Source organism: Molossus molossus, unplaced genomic scaffold, assembly GCF_014108415.1.
Source record: "Molossus molossus isolate mMolMol1 unplaced genomic scaffold, mMolMol1.p scaffold_m16_p_4, whole genome shotgun sequence".
NCBI lineage: Eukaryota > Metazoa > Chordata > Mammalia > Chiroptera > Molossidae > Molossus > Molossus molossus.
The window spans coordinates 38222650-38246895 of NW_023425377.1; the positions used below are offsets into that span (position 1 = coordinate 38222650).

General features: G+C 41.7%; 1 protein-coding gene across 1 annotated transcript in view; it reads left to right on the forward strand.

Moving 5' to 3' along the window:
• TRPC7 (transient receptor potential cation channel subfamily C member 7) overlaps nt 1–24246 on the forward strand; it is a 150990-nt gene that overhangs the window by 111055 nt on the left and 15689 nt on the right. Inside the window, exon 7 of the mRNA XM_036282146.1 lies at nt 8148–8412. Coding sequence (XP_036138039.1) covers nt 8148–8412 — 265 coding nt within the window. The remainder of the gene's footprint in view (nt 1–8147; nt 8413–24246) is intronic.

Here is a 24246-nt window from a genome sequence, read left to right on the forward strand (position 1 = left end):
AAGACTCTCCCAGCAAACAAAAGCCCAGGCCCAGATGGCTTCACGGGGGAGTTTTACCGAACATTCAAAAAAGAACTAACGCCCATTCTCCACAAACTAATTCAAAAAATTCAAGAAGAAGGAAGACTTCCAAACACTTTCAATTAGGCCAGCATAATTCTAATTACAAAACCAGAAAAAGACACTACAAAGAAAGAAAACTACAGTCCAATATCCCTGATGAACATAGACGCCAAAATCCTGAACAAAATACGAGCAAATCGGATCCAGCACTACATCAAAAAAATTATTCACCATGACTAAGTGGGATTCATTCCAGGGATGCAAGGCTGGTACAATATTCGCAAATCAATAAATGTAATACACCACATAAACAAAATGAAGAATAAAAACCACATGATCATATCAATAGATGCCAGGAAAATTCCAGCATCCATTTCTGATAAAAACACTCAGCAATGTGGGAATAGAGGGATAATATCTCAACATAATAAAGGCCATATATGAAAGACCTACAGCCAACATCATACTCAATGGGCAGAAACTAAAAACATTTCCATTAAGAACAGGAACAAGACAGGGATGTCCACTTTCGCCACTCTTATTTAACATAGTACTGGAAGTCTTAGCCACAACAATCAGACATGAGGAAAAAATAAAAGGGATCCAAATTGAAAAGGAGGAAGTGAAACTGTCATTATTTGCAGATGACATAATATTATACATAGAAAACCCTAAAGACTCCATCAAAAATCTACTAGTCTTAATAAATGAATTTGGAAAAGTAGCAGGACACAAAATTAATGTCAAGAAATCGACGGCATTCTTATACACCAATGATGAACTCACAGAAAGAGAAACTGAAAAAACAATCCCATTTACCATCGCGGCAAAAAAATTAAGATACCTAGGAATAAACTTAACCAAAAAGTAAAGGACCTATTTACAGAAAACTACAGGACATTGAAAAAAGAAATAGAGAAAGATATAAAAAAGTGGAAGCACATACCTTGTTCATGGATTGTAAGAATTAACATCATTAAAATGTCCATACTACCCAAAGCAATCTATAGATTCAATGCAATTCCCATCAAAATACCAACGACATATTTCACAGAACTAGAACAAATACTTCAAAAGTTCATATGGAACCAAAAAGTCCCCGAAGAGCCACAGCAATTTTGAAAAAAAAGGACAAAGTAGGGGGGATCACAATACCAGATATCAGGTTATACTACAAAGCAACTGTAATCAAAACAGCTTGGTACTGGCACAAGAACAGGCTTATAGACCAGTGGAACAGAACTGAAAACCCAGTAAGGGACCCAAGGCAATATGCTCAATTAATATTTGACAAAGGTAGCAAGAGCATACAGTGGAGTAAAGACAGCCTCTTTAATAAATGGTGTTGGGAAAACTGGACAGCTACATGCAAAAAAAATGAAACTAGACCATCAACTTACACCATACACAAAAATAAACTCAAAATGGATAAAAGACTTAAATATGACTCATGAATCCATAAAAATTCTAGAAGAAAATGTAGGCAACAAAATTGCGGACATCATACGGAGCAGAATTTCCACTCATACATCACCTAAGGTAACAGAAACAAAGGAAAAAATGAACACAGGGGACTATATCAAACTAAAAAGCTTCTGCACAGCAAAAGAAACAATCATCAAAATGGAAAGGCAATCCACTGTATGGGAGAACATAATTGCCAATGATATATCAGATAAGGGGTTAATTTCCAATATATAGAGAGTGCTGGTACAACTCAACAAAAGGAAAACAAAGAACCCAATTAAAAAATGGGCAGAGGATCTGAATAGACACGTCTCCAAACAGGACATACAAATGGCCAAGAGACATATGAAGAAATGCTCAACATCACTAATCATCAGAGAGATGCAAATTAAAACAACAATGAAGTGTCACCTCACACCTGTCAGAATGGCCGCCATCAACAAATCATCAAACAAGTGTTGGCGAGGGTGTGGACAAAAGGGGACTCTAATACACTGCTGGTGGGAATGCAGACTGGTGCAGCCACTATGGAAAACAATATGATGTTACCTCAAAAAATTAAAAATTGAACTTCCATTTGACCCAGTGATCCCACTTTTAGGAATATACCCTAAGAAGCCTGAAACACCAATCAGGAAGAATATATGTATCCCCATGTTTGTAGCAGCACTATTTACAATCGCTAAGATCTGGAAACAGCCCAAGTGTCCATCAGTAAGCGAATGGATAAAAAAGCAGTGGTACATATACACAATGGAGTACTGTGCAGCTGTAAGAATGAAAGATCTCTTATCCTTTGAGAAGACATGGAGGGACCTGGAAAGTATTATCCTAAGTTAAATAAGCCAAGCAGAAAAAGAAAAATACCACATGATCTCACTTATATACGGAATATAATGAACATAACAGTCTGAGGAATACGGTAGAGCCAGAAACATGGAAGTAGGGCACAGACTGACATCCTTCAGATGAGGGGGTGGGGGGGTGGGAAGAGATAAACCACAGAACTTATATGCATGTATGCATGACCAATGGACATGGACAACAAAGCCGGGAACGGGGCGGGGGAGGGGTGGGGAGGGGGGTGCCAATGGGGTAAAAAAGGAGAAACATCTGTAACAAAAAAATAAATTTAAAAAAAATTAATAAAAAAAAGAACTCGTACAACTCAATAATAAATTAAATTAATGTAATGTTTAAATAGCAAAGCATTTGAATAGACATTTCTCCAAAGAAGGTATACAAATGAACAAAAGCTCATGAAGAGTTGCTGACCATCATTAGTTATTATAGAAATACAAGCTAAAGCCACAATGAGAAACCACTTCACACCCTGTAGGTTGGCCAGGATAAAAATAATAACAACAATAATAATAATAATAATGAAGACAGAAAAGAACAAATCTTAGAACATGGAAAAATTGGAACCCTCATATTTCTGGTGAGATAGTAATGCAGTGTAACCACTTTGGAAAGTCTAGCAGTGCCTCAAAATATTAAACGAGGAGTTACCTTATGAACCTAACATTCCATTTCTAGGTAAATGTTCAAGAGAATTGAAAACATATGTCCACACAAAAATTAGTACGTGAGGGTTCACAGCAGCATTAGTCTTAATAGTTACAATGCAGAAATAACTCAAATGCCAATCAGCTGATTAATGGATGAACCAAATATTATATATATATACACATACCGTACAAAGGAATATTTGTTAATAGAATGAATGAAGTACTGATACATACTACAACATAGATGACCCTTGAAACATTATGCTAAATGAAGAAAGCCAGACAGAAAGGGTCACATATGGTAGGATTCTATTTATGTGAAATGTCCAGAATAGACAAATATTTAGATACAGAAAGTACATTAGTGGTTACTAAGGGCTGAGAGAAGAATGGAGAGGGATTGTTAAGAGGTATAGGGTTTCCTTCCAAAGTGACAAAAAAAAAAAATTGTTCTTAGTGATGAGATTTGTACAATTATATGAATTTCCTTTTAAAAAATCCTGATTGTATTTTTTAAAAAGATAAATTTTATTATATGAATGATATGACAACAAAGCTTTTAAAAAATGCATATGCCAAAACTCATAGAACTTTATACTAAAAAGAATGAATTTTACAGTATACCCAGTATACCTTAATAAACGACTTCAAAGGGAAAAAAAGGATATATTCTTGTGGCAAGATAGTATCTTAGGAGATACATTAATTCTTTCAAACCACAAGATCTTATAGTGGAAGGTACTAGAGTGAAATTTTAGGAATAATAATGAGTTATTTCACCCATTAATTGAGGACCTACCAAGCACCAATAACTGTACAGACATTTTACTCTACAAATTGCAATCCTTGCAATAGTCCTGCAAAACTGGTCTTTTTTAGTCCCATTTATACATGAAGAAACAGGCTTTCAAGGAAGGGCTTACAATGTTCCCATAAATACAAGATTGCCTTGGATTGCAAGTAATCCTGGTCCAACATGAATTGAAAACCATGCAGAAGGCATAATGGTTATGTTCTCAGGCTTTGAAGTTAGACCTGAATTCAAACCCTACTTCTATAGCTTACTGTGAAATCTTGTTTACTTTTCTGAGCCTCCCTTTTCTTATATGTAAAACTGGGATAATACATGTGTTAGAAAGTTTGTTTTGAGGATTAAATAAGATAGTACTTATGAAGAATTTTGCACTACATTCTGAAAATATTAAATTCTCACTAAGTAGTAACAGTTATCATCATACTACCTTTTGGGTCATTTTCTTGCTCAAACACTGTACTTTCTGTACTAAAAGAGAAAGATGAGTGGGGAGAAAAAAAACAGCAGATATTTTTGTTACCAGTAAATTAGCTGGACATTTAAGAGGCACTCACTGATAGCAGCTGTTATATCATAAAGGTTTTTAATGTCAAATGTCTGCTCCTTGTACCATTAGAACTGCAAGGGGAACTTAATGCCACACTCTTAGATAAAGCCACATGACTCCTGTGACCACAGAATCTTCATGATCAGGTACAGCAAGGATCTGCATAGGATTGGCCACTTAATGCAAAAATTGAGTTGTTGCTTATACTCAATGTAGACTGTGGTATGCAGATTACGTGACCTTTAAATGTGGTAGGGAAATCCCCACTGGGAAATGGAGAGTCTTATAGTATTACAAATCATCCACTCTTCATTTATTGGTTCGCAAATTCAGACTTTTTTTTTTTCCTTTATTGATTTTAGAGAGAGAGGAAGTGAGAGGGAGAGAGAAATAGAAACATCGATGAGAGAGAACACTGATTGGTCGCCTGCTGCATGCCCCCCACTGGGGATTTGGCCCACAACCTGGGCATATGTCCTGACCAGGAATCACACTGGCCACCTCCTGGTGCATGAGTCGATGCTCAACCACTGAGCCACACTGGCCAAATGCAAATTCAGACTTTTTAAAGAAAAAATGGTCTTGTATATTTTCCCCTCTGTGCTGCTCAGGGTTCATCCAGGAAAGTTGAGAGAATCTTGATACTGCATTGTATACTTTTCCTAATGCCATTATTCAGGCTTCGTATTGTCCACTTGTGACTTCTATTCCTTTTATGGATTGTATTAAGGTCTCAATGAACCCAAAGCACTGCACATTATTGCCCTCACTTTTATGGTTTACTCTGTGCCCTTGGAAATCTTTTGGATCTCCCAGTGTTCACTTGTGCTCCCGTGGAGGAAGGGGCCCTCTTGTGGCCAGCCAGACTGTATTCCCTTCCAACCTCTACAGCACCAAGTAGGCAGATATTTTTCAGGTTAGGACAAATTTTCCCATAGAAAAATAAGAAAATCCTTTTGTATGAATTATCACCATGCTGTTTGCTTTTACACCAGTCACAAGCCAGTCCAAGAAAACTATTTTTCACTAAAAAGTCCTGATCTGGTCACCAGGGTCTGATGACAGCTAAATCTATCTTAATGGATTTTAGAAATGCCTTTTATTATTTCAGCTGAGGCTTAAGATGGTAAATTATAGGAGGCAGGACAAAGAATTCCTTTTGGTGTCTGTTTGAAGAAGCTAAGTCCTATTTCATGGTATCCAAATGTATTATTCATCCATAGAGGACAACAGATATATTGGAAAAACATAATTTAGTCTCATCTTTCAAAGACTTCTGAGTTATGACCTTGATGAAAACAGAGTCTATAATTGTATTATATTTTCAAATGTAATTCGAAATGCACCACATGAAACTTTGTGGCAAACAGAGGCCTGTTTCCCTTACTAAAGATTTCTTACTGCTCTTTATTATTATAATTGTTTAACAGAGTCTAGCTTTGAAAATAAAGAACAAAATTCTTCCTCTTCCATCTCCCTTGGGGTGCCAAGAATTGCTACATAATATCCTTACTCTCTGCATTTCCTTGGCTCTGGAAAAGACCCCATACCCCAAATCCAATATTTAAAAAGGCAATAATAATATCTACTCTACAGGGCTGTTGTGAAAGTTATAGCTAATGTAAGTGTAAGGAGTAATTGAGGTTTCTCAGTCTAAGTTTCACTTAGCATTTCTCAACAGGGACACTTTTTCAGCAGGGCAATTTTCATGGTGATCTGTCTGGAGCATTTCAAGATATCGGCATCACAATAATACTCCTACACAGTCATGGTGACAACCACAGACACCCCACTTCCCCAGGAGTAAGGTACTACACTCATTTGAGAATCGCTATGTCTTGACACATAGTAGACAGCTCATTGGAGAGAGATGCTGCTCCATGCACCATTAAAACTGCAAGAGGAACCACTGTGCAATTTCCTCTGACCTTCACCAGTGACTACAAGCAGCATCTCCCCAGCCCAGGACAGGTCCCAGGATTCTTACCAACTAGAATAGGGCTGTCATAGCAAGCTTAGATGACTGATCGCCACTCTAGGGGTCCTAACTGAATCAGGCAGCAACTCTCCCAGACACACACTGAGGAACAAAACCCAGGAGCATTTCCTCAGGCAAGATCTTTCAGATACCTGGCCCCCATGTGAGCTCACTTGTTCTGAGCTGTGGCTAGTCTAAACTTGTGGCTATGATTTCATTGTCATTTAACAAACATTTATTAGCACCTGCTGTGTGCTAGACCCTCGTCCACAGGATCCCCTGAGTGGCCTGGAATTTGTCTTCCAGCTAAGCACTTTACATACATGATTTCATTTTATCTTCACCACAGCTCTGCTAAATTGATATTTCCCAATTTTAAAATGGGGAAAATGAGGCTCAGAAAGTTAACTGAGATGCTCAAAATCATGCAGCCAGTGTGTAGAAAGGCCACTCTCAACCTCAGGTCTGTCTGACTCCATGCTCTTCCCCTCCACCTCCTTATAAATGGGATAGTCCCTGCTGGTACAGCTCAAACACAGAATAGCCAGCAGCATGGTAAGTGTTACAATAGGGGGTTTACACAATACTGTGGGAGCATAGAGGGAAACAGAGAAGCTGCTCCAGCCCCTGGTGAGTCACAGAGGCTTCCTGAAATTGATGGCAGCTGAGCAGAGTCTTGAAGAATGACTGCGAATGAAGTGGACCTTGAAGTAAGGAAAGACTATTCCAGGCAGATGGTTCAGCACATTCCAAGAGGGAAAGATGGCTCCTTCAGCATATTGGGATTAACTTAAAGACAAAGGCAGGCATGGACAAGAGGGTCACAGGTTCAATTCCTAGTCAAGGGTGCGTACCTCGGTTGCAGGTTTGGTCCCCAGCTCCAGATGGAGTCATGCAGGAGGTTGGAGGTAGCCAATCGATGAGTCTGTCTTAATTGACATTTGATGTTTCTCTCTCTCCCTCCCTCCCTCCTTTCCCATTCCTCCCTCCCTCCATCCTTCCCTCCCTTCCACTCTATTTCTATCTAAAAATCAATGAAAATATATCCTCAGGAGAGGATTAACCAAAAAATAAATAAGTCAAATGGGTAAAGGATAAAATAAATTATATTATATTCACACAATAGCATAGTATCAGTAATGAGAATGAATGAATGATTGATACATGCAGCAGCATAGATGGTTCTCACAAATATAATGCTGAGCAAAAGAAAAAAAGCCAGACATAAATGAGTTTATATGATGTCATCAACATAAAGTCTTTTCTTTTTCTTTTCAGCTTTTTTTAAATGTGTTTTGATTTTTTTTTTTTCCAGAGGGAAAGGAAGGGAGAGGGAGAGAGGGAGAGATAGAAATGTCAATGTGAGAAAGAGGCATGGATCCACTGCCCCCTACATGCCCCCTACTGGGGATTGAGCTTGCAACCCAGGCACGTGCCCTGACCAAGAATGGAACCAGGACTTCTCAGTCCATGGGATGATGCTCAATCCACTGAGCCACACCGGCTAGGCTTTTCTAGCTTTATTGAGATTTAATTGACATATTATATTGTGTAACTTTAAGGTAACAAAGTGTTCATTTGATACATGTAAATACTGTGAAATATTTACCACAATAAAGTTATTTAACACAAAAAGTAAAAATTAAAAATAAAGACAAGAGCAGGAATGACATATGATAAGGTTAGAGATCGCTAAAGATGACTAACTGGTTTATCTTCTAGAGCATATCCTGTCCCCAGTGAGTAACCCAGATTGTTTTCTTTTAGCCAGGGACAAGTGGTGGCCTTCAGACCCTCAGATCATATCAGAAGGGCTGTATGCAATAGCTGTCGTGCTGAGCTTCTCTCGAATCGCGTACATCCTGCCAGCCAACGAGAGTTTTGGGCCCCTGCAGATCTCCCTGGGGAGAACAGTGAAAGATATCTTCAAGTTCATGGTCATTTTCATCATGGTATTTGTAGCCTTTATGATTGGTATGTTCAATCTGTACTCCTACTACCGAGGTGCAAAGTACAACCCAGCGTTTACAACGTGAGTATCCCAAGGGCTCTCCTGAGGGTCTTTATGGGTTTCCCAGGAGTCTTTGAGAGTCCCTTGCAGGTGGCTCTTTGCAAAGACTCAAATTTTCTTGGTATTTCTAAAGGTTAAAGGCAACTTTATATTCAAGGGTAGTTTCGAGTTCAGGTTCTAGAGTTGAAAGAACAAAAGAACTGGGTTCAGTCCTCACTTTTTGTCACTTCATGCTGTGTGGCCATGAGCATGTGTGTTCCTTAACTTCTCTGATCCTTAGCTTCCTCATCTTTAAAATAGGATAATAAGGATAATAATAGTACCTGCTTACTAGGGATAGTGTGAAAATTCAATGAGCTGATACAGCAGGCACACACTAAACTCTCAATAAATAGAAGGAACTATTATCACTACTGTTATTGGCTTAGTCTGTGTTACCTAGAAAACAAAGCTCTGGGAAAATCTTGCATGCCCACATATTAATGGAGCAAGGGAGTCTCAATCCAAATGAAATAAGATTAAAGAAGAAAAGAAAATGCAGGGTGGAAAGAGGGAAAGTACATACAGGTTGCTGACCTGGCCACCGTCTACCAGAACATAAAACTTGGTCATGACAGACTTCTCCGTGAAGACTAATGGAAACACCACATCTCAGAATAGCCCATCAGGATGAGAAATCAAGAATTTATCAGCCAGATCTTTCCCATCTGCTGTCTTTCATTAGTCAAATTAATTCCCCAGGACATTAACTTGCCTGCACTTCCCTGGCAGCCCCTGGGGAAGCCATATCCACACAGCATGGGAGGTAATTCTGCTAGTGGGAACAGGCCAGCAGCTCTCTGTGCCTGACTGGGCAAGCCAGCACCTGTGCATGGGCACCGAGCAAGTCCTACAGCAGCACGTGCCTCAACAGCAGCAGGGAAGGCCCAGAAAAGGGAAGCAAGAAGCAAGTGGTACAAACAAGGCGCTGGCACTGTCAGGCTAACTGACATCAAGGTTCAGAAGCAGTTGCTGCAGACAGAGCAAGACAGTGGCACAGCCTCCCCCATGGAGCTGGTGTCAGATCTCACTGAGCCTGTTTCTCCAAAGACCCAGAGTTCCTCCCCTCTGTGGAGGATGCCAGGCAGTCTCCTGGAGGGCCATTAATAGCACTGAGCAGGGGTCTGATAGACCTGAGTTTTTGTTCTGCAAAGGATGGCTTTAGTAATGACCAAGTCACTGGGTTTATTCAAGACTCTGTGTCCTTGCAGACACATATAAATAAGACTTCCCACCTTGCTCATAAATACCTTCACAAATCAATGAAGCAGCTATGTAAAGTGCCTGAAGCACAGAAGTGTTCCCCCATCCAGGTCTCACCCCAGGCCACCTAGTCCCAGAACTTCCCCCTGCCTTCATCCAGCTCCTACCCAGAATCTTGAGGGAAGGCCAGTCAGGTCTCCAGCCAGGCACAGCAGGTGGGACCGACAGAGTTAAGCGCTTCCTGAGACTTGTCTCTAGGAACCCCTGGAGTGGTTTGGAGTCTGTTTTCCAGCCAGTAAAAATGGCTGAGTCTCAGCCATGCAGGCTCCGGTTGCAGTTCCCACCTTACAGCAGGGCCTCGCTTTACCCTTCTCCTGGAGAAGTCACCAATCAAGGGAAGATACTCGTCTCTAAGAATCCAGACCAAGTGCAATGAACCCTGTGCTGTGCACAAGTGGAACTACCTAGAAGGGTGGGCCCTGGTGCTGCTGAACCACAGAAGCTGTTGCTCTCTGAGGCAGAGAAGCAGTGCATGTTCACACAGAGCAGGTGACTGGCCCAGTGCTGAGAATGCACCTGAGGAGAGCCTGACTCTGCCCATCAGGACATGTACCCCATGGCTCAGACAGAGCAGGCTTCAGTCTGAGCTCTCCTCTTACTGACTGTGTGGCTTTGGGCAACTGCTTAAACCTCCTAGGCCTCAATTTCCCCAGCTCTGAAGTGAGAACTCTAAGATGGTCAGCATCACAGGGTTGTTGTAAGGATCCAATGAGAAGAAATAGGTCTGAATCAGTGCTTGGCATATAATAAGCCTTCAGTGAATGGTGGTGATCATCATGGAGATGGTAAATGAGGAGGAGGGGGAGGGTAAGCTGTAAGAAAAGATGCCTGTGGATTTATTTGGCTCCACAGGACTCTTTCTGGACAGGGGCCTAGTTTACAAACTGTCTACCAGCTCAGGCCAATTACATGATTGAATCAGATGGACTCAAAAAACCAGTGATTAAACTGTCAAAAGAATGAAATCACCCAAAAGCACATTTGCTATAGACCTGCTAGAGGCAAAGTTAAACATATCCACTAAGTGGGGGATGCATTATTATTAAACAACATCAAGATGTCAGTCAATAAAGACAGGCTCTTACCCTTGGTGGTCAGGCTTTGATATCCCTCCTGTGTTTCCAGTCTAGCATGATGCTTGCACTCAGTATTATTCACTAAGTGTTTCATAAACAAGAATGAGAGAATGAATAGGAGAAATGAAAACAGATTCAAGGCAGTAGCATAAGCAATGGATTGGGAATCTGACCATGTGGGTTTCTATCCCATTTCCACTGCTCTGGGTGTTCTGTGCAATCCTCCTGTACTGCCTGCCCACATGGAAGGTCAGTGCCATGACACACAGGAAAATGGAAAAGGTCATTACTTAAGAGCAAAGCTGACCTGGCCACAATTCTCAGCTAGATGCAGCCCAGATAATCTATAGGGAAAAGGTGAAAAGAGGAGAAGGGGACAAAGCAATTGGCTTATTCCATATGCTGGGAACCACATGGAGACTTCCTAGACATAAGGGACCCAACCAAAGAGGACCCAGGCCCTGCAGGATGGGGAAGGGAAGGGACGGTGTTATGGTGGCAGCAGGTGCAGTGAATAAAGGACAGTATATTTATCATCTTGGCAGTTTCTAAAATGGGATGTGGAGCTATAAACAAGATTTGACAGAACAGGGAAACTGTCAAGAGAGCAGTAATGTGGAGAGAAAAGAATGGATCTTTGTAAATGCCATATTACCTTTTGACTGCCCTCTGGAGCATATTAGCCCCAAGACACTTGCTTTGATGAACAAAAAGCCACATAGGGATACATAAGTCTCATGCTATTCTGAACACCAGCTATGCTGATAATAAAGACCAATGACCCCTCTCTCAGATGAATGTTTGTTTCATAGCAGCCCATGTCCAGGCCATCCTGCCTACTTTGGGATCTTCCCTTTGGTCCACCCACAGGGAGTCTTTTCAAGTTTGTAGAGAAAGACAGTCCTATGGAGTCTAACGACTTGGTCCTATAGAAAGAAAATTTGGCCTAGAGTCAGTGCAGGTATCCTTGCCTCATCACCCCCCCACCCCCACCCCTGCCATGTTCTAGGACAGCTTGGGTTCCTAAAGACTGTTCAGGAATCCACTTTGAAATTCATCTGTTGGGAACTAACAGAAGGCTGTCTCATAGGAACCCTGTTTACCCCATGGGTGCAGTCCCAGGCCAGCTCACAAAACCAGTCTCACTTAATCCCACCCTATACAGAACTATCCCAAATGGGACATCCTGGGGAAAAACTAAAGGTTTCTCTACCAACTGCAGACCCCCAACCCTCAGCCAAGCCTTGCCCCAACCCTCATTGTGTTCCACTTCTGAAATCATATACCTCCTTCTCCACCCCCAAACTCCCATTCCCTCATCTGGCAGACCTCAGATGGGAGGTTAGAAGATGACACAGATTAAACTAAATCTGCCCATGGTAGAGTAAACACACAATATGAACAGTCTTAATTGAGATCAGTGGTTCTCAAACCACGCCAGAATCATCTGGGGAGATGGCTCAGCTTGGCACTTCCCAGGCCGCACCCCTTAGAGTTCCATGTAAGGCCTAGAAGTCTGCATTAACCAGCCACTGGGGGATTCTGATTCAGGTGGTATTAGGACCACCCAGTGAGAAAGGCTGATCTGATTCAACTTCATCAGTACTCAGATAGCGAGATGGAGACCAGTCTCGGCTCTGTGCATTCAAATGTGATTGTCTTACTGGTAGAATTCTAGGCCCTGTGCTGGCAGACTAGGCAGCCAGACCCAGTGGGGAGTGAGCTCTGGAGTCAGCCTATGAGCAGTTCCCAACTTTTCAGCCTCCTTTCACTTCAGAACCAAGGGTTCTCTCAAAGATCTAGGCCATTTTTCACAGCTGCTTCTGTGTGGGAAGGCTGGCCTAAAGGAAAAATCAGAGACAGTGTGCACAGGTCACTGGCTGGTGAGCAGGCTGCCTGGGCACGACAGATAGCGCACCTGCTGGCAGCTCATTATCTCTGAGCCACTTCTATTAGAAACTGCAAATGACCAGCGGGAAGGAAGAAAAGGTGTTTAGACATGTTTTATGCTCTCAGAGTACAAAATCAAGGTATCCTAAGGCCAGGGTGAGGAAGTGGGGAGAAAATTGCCTGAGAATGCTCTTTCAGAAAGTCTTTAAGAAAAGCTCTCAATCCCAGCCATTAGGAATTTTGTTTGAAATGGGACCATATATTTTATTTATCATGGAAATCAGTAGACAAATAAAATTTGGTTTTTTGGAGGTTTGTTTTATAGTCAACTTTGCTGGAGTGCACAAATTCCATAAAGCAAAGATTTTTCTGCTTAGAGATTATATAGAAATCCTGGGGTCCCCAGCACCTATTACAGTGTTAGAAAAAAAAAAAGAAACAAAAACTCCTTGGCTCTCTAATGAAATGCAACTGGGTACAAATGCACAGGAAAAAATGGACTTCCCTATGCTCCATCCAATTGGTGACCATGACAGAACAGGTACACAGAGGTGACCCAGGGTGGCAGCAGCCCTTGATCGGCTCCTGGTCTTCCCTTTGGGTGAACTTGACCTCCCAAACTTTAATTCTGATTGGAGATTAAATGTGGGCCCTGACTCTCCAAAAATGATCCCAATCTTCTACAGGCTATTGTGGAGGCAGCTCCAGAGCACAGCTGGGTTGAGACTTTTCTGATAAAAAAAATAGTACTCCTAAGGTTATTGTGTCTCCCCAGGAGTCATTTTAATGGAAGGAGCTTCAGCAGTGCTCCGCAAAATTTAGAAGCTTCTGTTTTCCATGACAGTTGTGGAAAAGTTTCACACTCTGTAGACATTCATATGCCCACCAGGGGCAGAAGGCACTGATTCAGCTCCACCAGCTCAGAGGCCAGCTCCCATGAACGTGAAGTGGCACTGGGGCTGAGGAGACTCCTTCAGACTCTGCCCATGCCTAACCCACCTCAGGACCCCTGCACCATCCTGCTGTTGAACAACTTGTGATAAACACATGATCTGATCTCTCATTTGATCCACACAACAAAAGACTGAAACAGTTATTACTAACAGGAAACTGAGGCTCAGGGAGATGCTGGAGTTGCCCAAGACCACAGAAACAAGAAGATTTGAACCCATATTTATAAGACTCCAAGCCCATCCTCCATCTTTTGAACTAAAATTCCCCAGAATGGGTCCCCCACCTCCCACAACAGGGCCTATGCTCTGAGGTGGAAGCTGCCTTTATAAGTTGGATCACTTCCCTGTGGCTACTCTTAAAAATAGCATACTAAATTTGTATTTTTTATTATCACTGAGAACCTGATGATTCTATATATCTCAGCTCTAAATATGAAGCCCACGATTGTCCCCTGGGTAAAGCAGCTTTCTACTCCAAAGTTTGTTCATTCATTTAACAAACATTATGAAGAAGCTACCCCAAGCCAAGTTCTGTGTTTGGCTCTTGGGTCACAGAGACCAATAAAATAATACTCTCGTCCCTGAGAAATTCATGAACAAGTAGGGGAGTCAGTCAAGTAAAAAGCAAGCATCAGCTATTACACCACGTGATCACCATCAAAGGATACTTGAGCAGCACACTGAGAAGGAAGCACTGGACTCTGTCTGGCAGGGTCAGGGAAGGCTTCATGGAGGGGTGACCCTAAACAGGTGTTGGGTGACTAGGAGGGCATTCCAGCCAGAGGAAAGTGTAAATGAGCAGGACCATTTTTTTGAAGTGAAGGAGAAAGCAGCTGCCTAACACCCAGATATTTATGTGTTCAGATGTTTCAATGTCTCATGATACAATAGAACCACAAAAATTTTCTTAAAAAAATAAAGGGTCTTCTGGTGACAGGGTTTTTGGAAAAGACAGCAAGTACCATGTTTGGCCATAAAGGTGGCAAGAAGCCCCAGAAGCAGCCCAAGAAGCAGGCCAAGGAGACAGATGAGATAAAGCACTGCAGTAGAAACAAAAAGAAAGGAATTTAAGTTCAAAATGAGGGTCACCTGGCCACAGGTAGAATTAAGAAATCTTCTAAAAAGTCAGCTGGTCCTTGTGCCTGAGGCAATGGTGATCCTTGATTCCATTCCTGTCTAAATATCTGGATTCCCTGCCATAACATCTGTTGCCACCTATAGCTAGAATAAAGTGTAATCTTGGAGCTTGTACATTTAAGAATCAACTCTATCCTGCAAAGCTATCATTTAGAGTTGATGGACATATGAAGAATTTCCCAGACAAGAAAAAGCTAAAGGAGTGCCTCCCCACCAAACCAGTATCATATAAAATGTTGAAGGGTCTTCTTGAAGGAGAAGAACAAAAATATGAACAATACATGGCAATAAATACATATCTATCAACAATTGAATCTACAAACAAAATGAGCAAGCAGAACAGAAACAGATGCACAGATACAGAGAAATTTTTGTTGCCTGCCAAATGGGAGGGGTTTGAGGGTGGGTGATGAAGATGAAGGAATTAACAAGTACAAATTAGTGGTTAGACTGATGAACCTCAAAGGGATGGGGAGAGGGAGAGCAGGAAGAGATAAACCAAAGAACTTCTATACATATATGCATAACCAATGGACACAATCAATAGTGTGGGGAAGGCAGGAGGGGTGTGGGATTAGGGAGGAGGGGAGTCAATGGGGGGGGGGGAAGGAGGAACATCTGTAATACATACAACAATAAAGATAAGTTTAAAAAAAAAAAATCTGCCCTGGCCGGTTTTGCTCAGTGGTTAGAGCATAGGCCTGCTGTCCAAAGAGACCCAGGTTCAGTTCCCGCTAAGGGCACATACCTTGGTTGCAGTTTGTCCCCAGCCCTGGTTGGGTCATGCAGGAGGCAGCCACTCAATGTCCCTTTCACATCAATTTTTTTTTCTCTCTCTCTCTTCCTCCCACTCTATCTGAACAAAATATGAAAAAGTGTCCTCAGATGAGATATAAAAAAAAAAGAATCAACTTTTGTAAAAAGAAAAAAAAGAAGTAGGCAAGTGTTTCGGGAAATGGCAGGTCAGATTAGATAAGCCAGCAGAAACCAGATCAAGAAGATCTATAAAAGTCCTGACAGGGTGTTAGCATCTTCACTAAGGCTTTGTAAAAAGGAGGAAATGAGATCAGATCTGCCTTCAGAGAGAGTACTGTGGCAACTGGGCTGGGGCGGGTGGGAGGGGAAGCCCTTGCTTGGCCGGAGCTTGGTGCTGGGGATTTCATAGTGAGCAAAAACAGTCACAGCTCCTCCCCTCATGGAACTTGCTGACTGTCTGGGAAGACAAATGTTAAAGAGTCACAGAAATGAAGGCATGTTACCAATTGAGAAAATCTTTTAAAAGAAAGGATCTTGAAAGAAAGGAAGCTCCAAAGGATGCTGAGTTAGATCCATTAAGAGGCTGTGGCACGAAGAAGGTGAGAGATATACAAGCCCAAACCAAGGGAGTGGCAGTGGGAATGGAGAACAGACAGTGAAGAAGGGATGTTGAGGAAGTCAGAGAGTCTAGGACATGGTGATGGCCTGCATGTGGGGTATGAGAGGAGGAAAATGTCCTCAGGGTTTTGATATTAGGAAGGCCCTAGAAGGATATGGTGAGAGACCTGAGAAGGGTATGATGGGGAGGAAGGCAAGGTCCCTGGTGATTCAGGAAAGGTAACAGGGCTTTGGCCTTCTCTAAGACCCATACCCAACAGAACTGCAGACAAACACTCAGATCCACTTTCCACAAGCTTAAGGAAAGTCCATGTCCTAAGGGACTGGAGGGTAGTAGGGCCTTGAGAAGGAGGGCCCATGCTCAGCACCAAGGGCCAAGCACAGACTTGCAGAAGGGGTAAAATGGGCCCCTTAATATATTGTGCTTTGTAAGCAGAAAACAAGAGCCTGAGACTTCCCTGGACCAAGGAAGGGAAAAAATGAGACAATTGGTGAGTCATTTAGGCCCAGAGACATCCAGAATGAAGCAACAAGTCTAAGGGGACTCCTGATGGCAAAGAGCCACACCCTCAAGAAGGATCTGTTAATAAATGCAGAGCAGGTCCAGCTGGGGAGTAGATTACATCATTGCCCTCTTCAGACTCACTATAACAAATGACAAATTAAGAGAAACCAGGAAACATCACTGTGTGGTATCACAGGACAGTGGCCTACTGCCATGTTCTTTGTGTGGAGCATGCTGAACGTGCCTACCGGTGGGAATGTGGAATGTAATCAGCCACTTTCATGTTATGGAGGACACATTTTTCCAGGATCCTGGGTCAGTTTTGAAATATGGGCACCTCTGATACATAAATGTTATACAGTATGATATTTGGAAAATTATAATTTCATCTTATAAATTCAAGTAAGGCATAAGGGTTTTGGGGGAATGGGGGAATGAGGGAATGAGAATAACACCCATTTTCATGTGGAGAAAGTAGCACAGAGAGGCCTAAGACCTGACAGAGGAGATAACAGTGGTCAGTGATAGGGCCCAGGTCAGGCTCAGAGAAGTGGAAATGGCCTTTGTATGTCAAAAAAAAAAAGCTTGGGTCTTACCTTAGCATAACTCTCCAATTAAGTGATAAAAATGATACCTCTTTCCCTGGGCTGACTTTAGAAGAAAGATTATTATGCTAGTTACCACAAGCATTCTGCTGTCCTATAATGTTTGTTTATATACTCTCCTCATGTTTATTCATAACATGGATTTTAAAAGCTTGGTACCTTTGAGCTTCTGGACAGGCAGAGAGCCCATAAAGTTCTGAGGAAAGGACTTGATGATACACTGAAAATGTGTTCTTTTGGACAATGTCTTCACAGCATATTCTCAGGCATTCCCCCAAGTCCTCCTTCTGTACTCAGACTGACCATAATCATCTTAAAGGGAAGAAATCCCTACCTTTTTATTCACTAAAATTCAGTTCTAGGATGGAAATAAGGTTTAAACTGTCATTCCTCAAAGTGACAGAGGGACAGGAAACTGGACTGCCCAAGGTTAGCTCTAGAGAGCTATCAGAAGCGACAGTTCTTGGGCAAGTCTGAAGCAAGCTGGCTAGGACCAAATCCCTTTGCACGTCAGCTTCCCAGAATTCAATCATTCATTGATTGACAAAACGTTCACTGAGTCCCTACTATGAGTTCTGGGTACTGAAGTCAGAACAGTGAGCAAGTCAGCAGGTCCTGCCCTCATAGAGGTCACATTCCTCCATGAATGTGAAGAGAGAAAAGAAGCCAAAAAATAATTTTAAACATAAACAAAGATAAATAAGATCGTTATAGCATGAAAGCTACGGAAGAAATAAAAACACTGTACAAAAGAGTAATTAGGAGAGGGCCTCCTTCAGACAAAGCAGTCAAAGAAGGCCCACCTGAGCATGTGACAATCATTTAAAGCCTAAAGAATGAGAAGAATAAGTAGCCAGGTAGAGAGAAAGGGGAAAGGCATTCCAGTCAGATGGAAATGGGAGGCACAGAGGCAGGAGCACTGTGCAGCTCTAAGAGACTAAGCCCTGGGGCTAGGTGAGGTGGGGAGGATTCAGATTACCCAGGGGTTTGAGGCCTGAACTAGGTGACTGGTTTAAATTATTAGCCTATGGAAAGCCACTAAAGGAACCAATTGCAGTTAAGAAAGAAAAAAAATGAATACTAGTTAATAAAATTAGTAACATTTATCGCATATTTGTTATGTGCCAGGCAGTATTTAATGCACTTTACAAGAATTCCGTTAACACATTTAATCCTCATAACAACCCCATGAAGTAGAGATTGGTGTTTTCCCATTTTATAGCCAGGAAAAAAAAAAAAAAAAAAAAGAGGTGCTAAGTTATTTTGCCAAAAGCTCACAGTCAAACCCATGTTTACTTTACTTTAGAGTCCTACCTGGGCTAGATGACATTGGGATCAGGTACCAGGAAGCCAAAATGTACATTAGGGATTGACTGATTTATTCAGTCAGTCAATGAACATTTAACTTATCCAGTGCCTTCAGTGAGCTACATTCTGTATTAGGTTTGTAATTTCAAGGGCAAAGAAACACAGCTCTGCTCTCAAGGAGCAACCAGACTACTGGAAGAAGAGTTTGGTCCTTAGTATGAATAACTGGGCCATACAGACTTTGTGCATCTGTGCTCCTTGGCACTGAATCTGGAGACAGACTCCTCTACTCTGGACTGTCTAAATCAGTCATTTTCAACTGGTGTGCCACAAGAATTTTTAAAACATGCAATATCTGGTTATTCAGGGGCACTGACCTCTTTTCCTTTAGACTGTCAAATTTAAAAAAATGACAACAGCCATCCGGCCAGTGTGGCTCAGTGTTTGAGCATCGACCCATGTACCAAGAGGTCGCTGGTTCAATTCCTGGTCAGGACACATGCCCAAGTTGTGGGCCTGATCCCCAGTAGGGGGCATGCAGGAGGCGGCCAATCAATGTTCTCTCTCATTGATGCTTCCATCTCTCTCCCCTTCTCCCTTCCTCTCTAAAATCAATAAAGGGAAAAAAAAAATTTTTTTTTTAAAAATGACAACAGCCAATGCAACAATGGCCATCCAGTGTGAATGAATCAAAATATCAGCAAAATATATTTTTTGGTGTGCTGCAGAATTTTAGTAATTAGTTTATGTGTTCCAGGAGATTAAAAAAAAAATGTTGAAAATAGCTGGTCTAAATCAAACTCCTCATTTAGGGTCCTAGACAAATCAAGAAGTGATTCAGAGGACACAAGCTAGAAGGGCATAGCAGGGGAGAGGTTCAGACTTTCTCAAGCATCTGGCTCTCTTCCCCTGACTTTCCTCAAGCCTGGTCCTACTGCTCTTGGTCTCCAGGTATGGGCATCAGAGAAGCACAGCCCTCTCACAGAGGCTTTCTATATTTCAAGCACCTTCTTCCATCTGCCAGTTTAGTGGCAGGTGAGCCTTGTTTCTGCTTCAGCAGAACTCTAGTACAACACCTGCTATTGTCTCTGAACTTGAGAAATAGTATTTTAGGAGCTGATTCTCCTGCTTTATTTTACCCTGCTATGTGCACATTTGGGTAGGTAACTCAACTTAACTGGGGGAAGGGGAATAGAGTGCCATGACACTGGGGGAAGGACATTATAGATGCAATTCTCATAACAATTCCCCCAAACCCTTGCCTTGTTAATCAGTTTGTTCTCTGAGTCCCATACACAACTGCCTCTTTAGGCAACCTGTTATTAAAGTCCCCTTCTGCAGGTGAGACAGATCTGGTAGAGAACTGATTACCATGCCCCTGCCTTCTGCTTGACAAATCAGCCCACCTTCCCCCTAACACACCCCACCTGGCAAGAGGAGAGTGAATCATATTCTATTCAACATCACTCACAGGCACTCTTCCCCTTTTATTCATTAGGAGTGCTTCTTATGCTACGGTGTCCTATTGACTACCTGTCAAATAGTGAAAGGCAGCAAGAGATAGAGAAAACAGAAAGGATTTGCATGAAATCAAAGGTTTGTAATACTCTTTGCAGATAGGAAGGAAGATAAGGCTTGTTCAGACAAGTCAATAGGCAGCTGATTTGTTAATACCAATCAGTCCTATACGGAAGCACCTGAGGGACTGATGGGGTTGTGTGTGTCCCGGGTAGGACAAGGCAAACGGAGCATCCTTTCCTACCTCCTTATAGCATTCAGGCACCTACTGGGCTTGCATTAGACTGAGAACCCCACAAAGACAGAAACATGTTCTGGGCAGCAGAGTATCTTTATCTCCAGGACAGTGCCTGGCATGTGTGGGAGGTCAGTGACTATCTGGCAAAAAAAAACAAATAAATAAATATAATAGCTACCATTGCCCAACTGGCTGGGTAGCTCAGTTGGTTGGAATGTCATCCCATACACTGCAAGGTCTCAGGTTTGATTCCCAGTCAGGGCACATACCCAGGTTGCAGGTTCAATCCTCTGTCGGGGCACATACGGGAGGCAACCAATGTTTCTCTCTCACATTGATGTTTCTCCCTCCCTTACTCTCTCTAAAATCAACTTTAAAAAAAGAAGGCTTACCTCTCTTTAAAATAGTAATAATAATAGCTACCATTTATTGGGCTCTTGCTATACACTTTAAATGGGCTGTTCATTTAACCACAGCAACTTAATAACAAAATACCATTGTCCCATTTCATATATGAGAAAACTGAGACTCAAACAGGTTTTGTAACATGCCCAAGCTCACAGAGCCAATACACAATGAAGCTGGAATTTGAACCCAGGCATGCACCTTTGCTATTCTTATGCCTCCAGCTACCTCTGTGTAGATTCCTGTGATTGACACAATTAAATAGATCTGTGGCAAACTCTGTAGCTAGCTACAGGGATGGAAAGATGATGTGGAGCCAGTGGCTGCCTTCCCTATTAGTCAAGAACCTCAAATTAGCCTTGAGACCAGCTAGTTGACAGTTGGGGCCTCTTGTGAGACAAGTGGCTTCATGGTAGATATCAAGGAAACCAATGCAAAATACTTTCTTCTTGAAAGACAGCCCAAGACCTCCACCATGACTGGTCCTCTGCCCCATGCCCTGGGTCCCCATAGCTCCTGAAAATTGTAGGTGATGATTAGTACCTACATCATAACCTCGGAGAACATCACAACCTCACAAAACATTGGGAAAAACAAAGGAAAAACACCAGTGCCCAAGCTCCTGAGATAGTAATGTACTATTGCCTTCTATCCAAGGCCAGCCTTCTCTCTGAGAATATACGTATTCCAAGATCAAGATTAACACAAGTCTTTTTCTTCTCAGGGCAGTAAGGAGAAGTGTCCTTTGTTTCCTGCTACATATTATACCAGAAGATGCCACGAGCATGGCATATCACATTAATTATTGGGCTCTTGTCACCATAAAAACGTCAAGTTTTCATGAATGTTTTCCCCTTTTTCTTTCTACTGAGATGTCTGTCATTTTCATATTGATTTATAAGAGCTCTTTATGTAAGAAAGATATTATCCATAGTAATGTGTTGCAAATATAAATTCTTTCCTCCCTTAGTCTTTTCATGTTATATTTTTACTTATCTTTTTGATGTATACAACTGTGGTGGGGGCAATTCATTCCCTTTCTAGTTTCCGAAACCTCTCCCAGACCAAGATTATATAAATGCAAATGTTTTATTTTGTTCATTTAATTTTTTTAAATTTATTTATTTATGTTACAGATGTTTTTCCTTTTCCCCCCATTGACACCCTCCTCCCCCTCCCTCCCTGACCTGTCCCCAGCTTTGTTGTCCATGTCCACTGGTTATGCAAACACACATATAAGTTCTGTGGTTTATCTCTCCCCCCACCTCTTCTGTTATGTTCATTATATTCCACAAATAAGTGAGATCATATAATACTTGTCTTTCTCTGTTTGGCTTGTTTCGCTTAGGATAATACTTTCCAGGTCCTTCCATGTCGTCTCAAAGGATAAGAGCTCTTTCTTTCTTACAACTGCATAATACTCCATTGTGTATATATACCACAGCTTTTTTATCCATTCATCTACTGATGGACTCTTGGGCTGTTTCCAGATCTCAGCTATTGTAAATAGTACTGCTATGAACATGTTCATTTAATTTTTAAACACTGAACTCTTCAATTCTGTTCAGAATTTATTTAGTTATATGGTTTGAGCTATGGATAAAATATGTAATTACTCACCAACTAATTGGGCATAACTCAGCCCATAAGGTCCCCTCTGAGAAACAACACCAACAAAAATATTAGTCTATTCCATTTGTCCAGTGAAGTTTCATGTAAAGAGGTATAGGTACGAATGGAAGACCCAAGAAACCACAATGGTGAATCTAGCCATTTTGGATGATTCAAATCAATGGACTCAGTTTCTAAAAGTCTTTCTTACTGAAACTCATTTTGCCCCATAATAAGAAGCAAGGGCTAGAGATACCCCCTAAAGATTAAAAGAGCTTGTTAAAAACACACAGTTTGGGTAAGACCCCTTCCTGCCAGGTCAGATGCCGAGGGTTATTGCTGGAGGGAGTCTCTCTCACTCTTGCAATCCCACAGTGCCTGGGCCTCTAGTAAATAGATTCTCATGAAGGTCACGCCAAATTCATATTCAGAGGCTAATCCTTAAACCACAGAATAGAAATAAATGTGAAGATTAACTGGAAGCCAGACAACAATTAGCTCAGCATTCCAAACCTCAGCTGGGAGTGTGAGGTGGGGGGCTGTGGGAAGTGGAGGAGAGGCACAAGCCTAGGTTTAGGGATCTGTAAATATTCTTTTTTTTTTTTTATCCTCACCCGAGGACATTTTTCCATTTTTTGTTCAGATAGAGTGGGAGGGAGAGAGAGGAAGAGAGAGAGAGAGAGAAATATTGATGTGAAGGGGACACATCGAGTGGCTGCCTCCTGCATAACCAACCAGGGCCAGGGACAAACTGCAACCGAGGTACGTGCCCTTAGCGGGAACTGAACCCAGGTCTCTCTGGACCACAGGCCGACGCTCTAACCGCTGAGCCAAACCGACCAGGGCTGTAAATATTCTTTTACTGGAACACATATGGCTTAATGAGCCAGCTCTACCTCCTTCAGATTACTGACATAGAATGCCTAAGTAAAGGCACCAAGCATAAATCAGAGCTTAGTGGCAAAAATCATAGCAAGAAGCAAATGAGAAAAAATATATGCTAAATCTAGGCCATTTTCCCTAATCAAAATTCAGAAGGTTTTCACTGAATGCATTCTACAATTGCTTGCTTCATTGTGTCAACCAAAGTTTTGTGGGTTTTCCAAGGTAAAAAAAGGAAGATGAAATTCTGTAAAATGTCTTTCAGTTGCATATATTATCCATTATTTAGGTTGCTTGTGGTAAGTACATAATCCTGGACCAGCACCTGTGTGCCCAGCCCCTCCTTTGGACAGTGTTCTCCAGTTTCTACCTGATCGCATTAGGAAGGGAACAACTGTCAGAGAAATCATGTCCTGCCATTGGAGATTTGGTTTTGGATTCTCCCTGCCATTGTTCCCTTCCACTAGGATGATAACTGAAAGATTACTTCTAAATGGAATTAGTTCCTGCAGTGAACCATGACCCTCTATGGAATGGCATCTTTTTTACACAAATGGAAGTTGTATCTCACATGAGGAAATAGTTTTCCTTCTTTCTCGAAATAGCATCAGGAGCTAGGGTCTAAAATAATGGCTTGTTAGCCAGGGGTTACTTCCAAAACCCCAATGAAATTCCTTCTTGCTAAAAATAATATGAATTAAATATTACAAACTCACAGTTTTAAAAGAAAAAGAAAACAAATTGACCACAGAAACCCATTTCAATTTCTAGTTTTGAGACAGTGATGCCCAGAACCAAAGAGCTGGCTAGACACACTCATACACACACACACACACACACACACACACACTCACTCACCCACCCACCCATACTCACAAACAGGAGAGCTGAAAATTTATGCGAGACAAAGTGAAACTTTTAGCCAACGTGACAAGTACTAGTATTTTTGTACATCTTGTCAAATAAATACCAATCCTTAAGAAACGCTAATTTTTATTTTATTTTATTTTATTTTTGAGATCTAGCTAATCCTGGCCATTTGTGGGTGCGT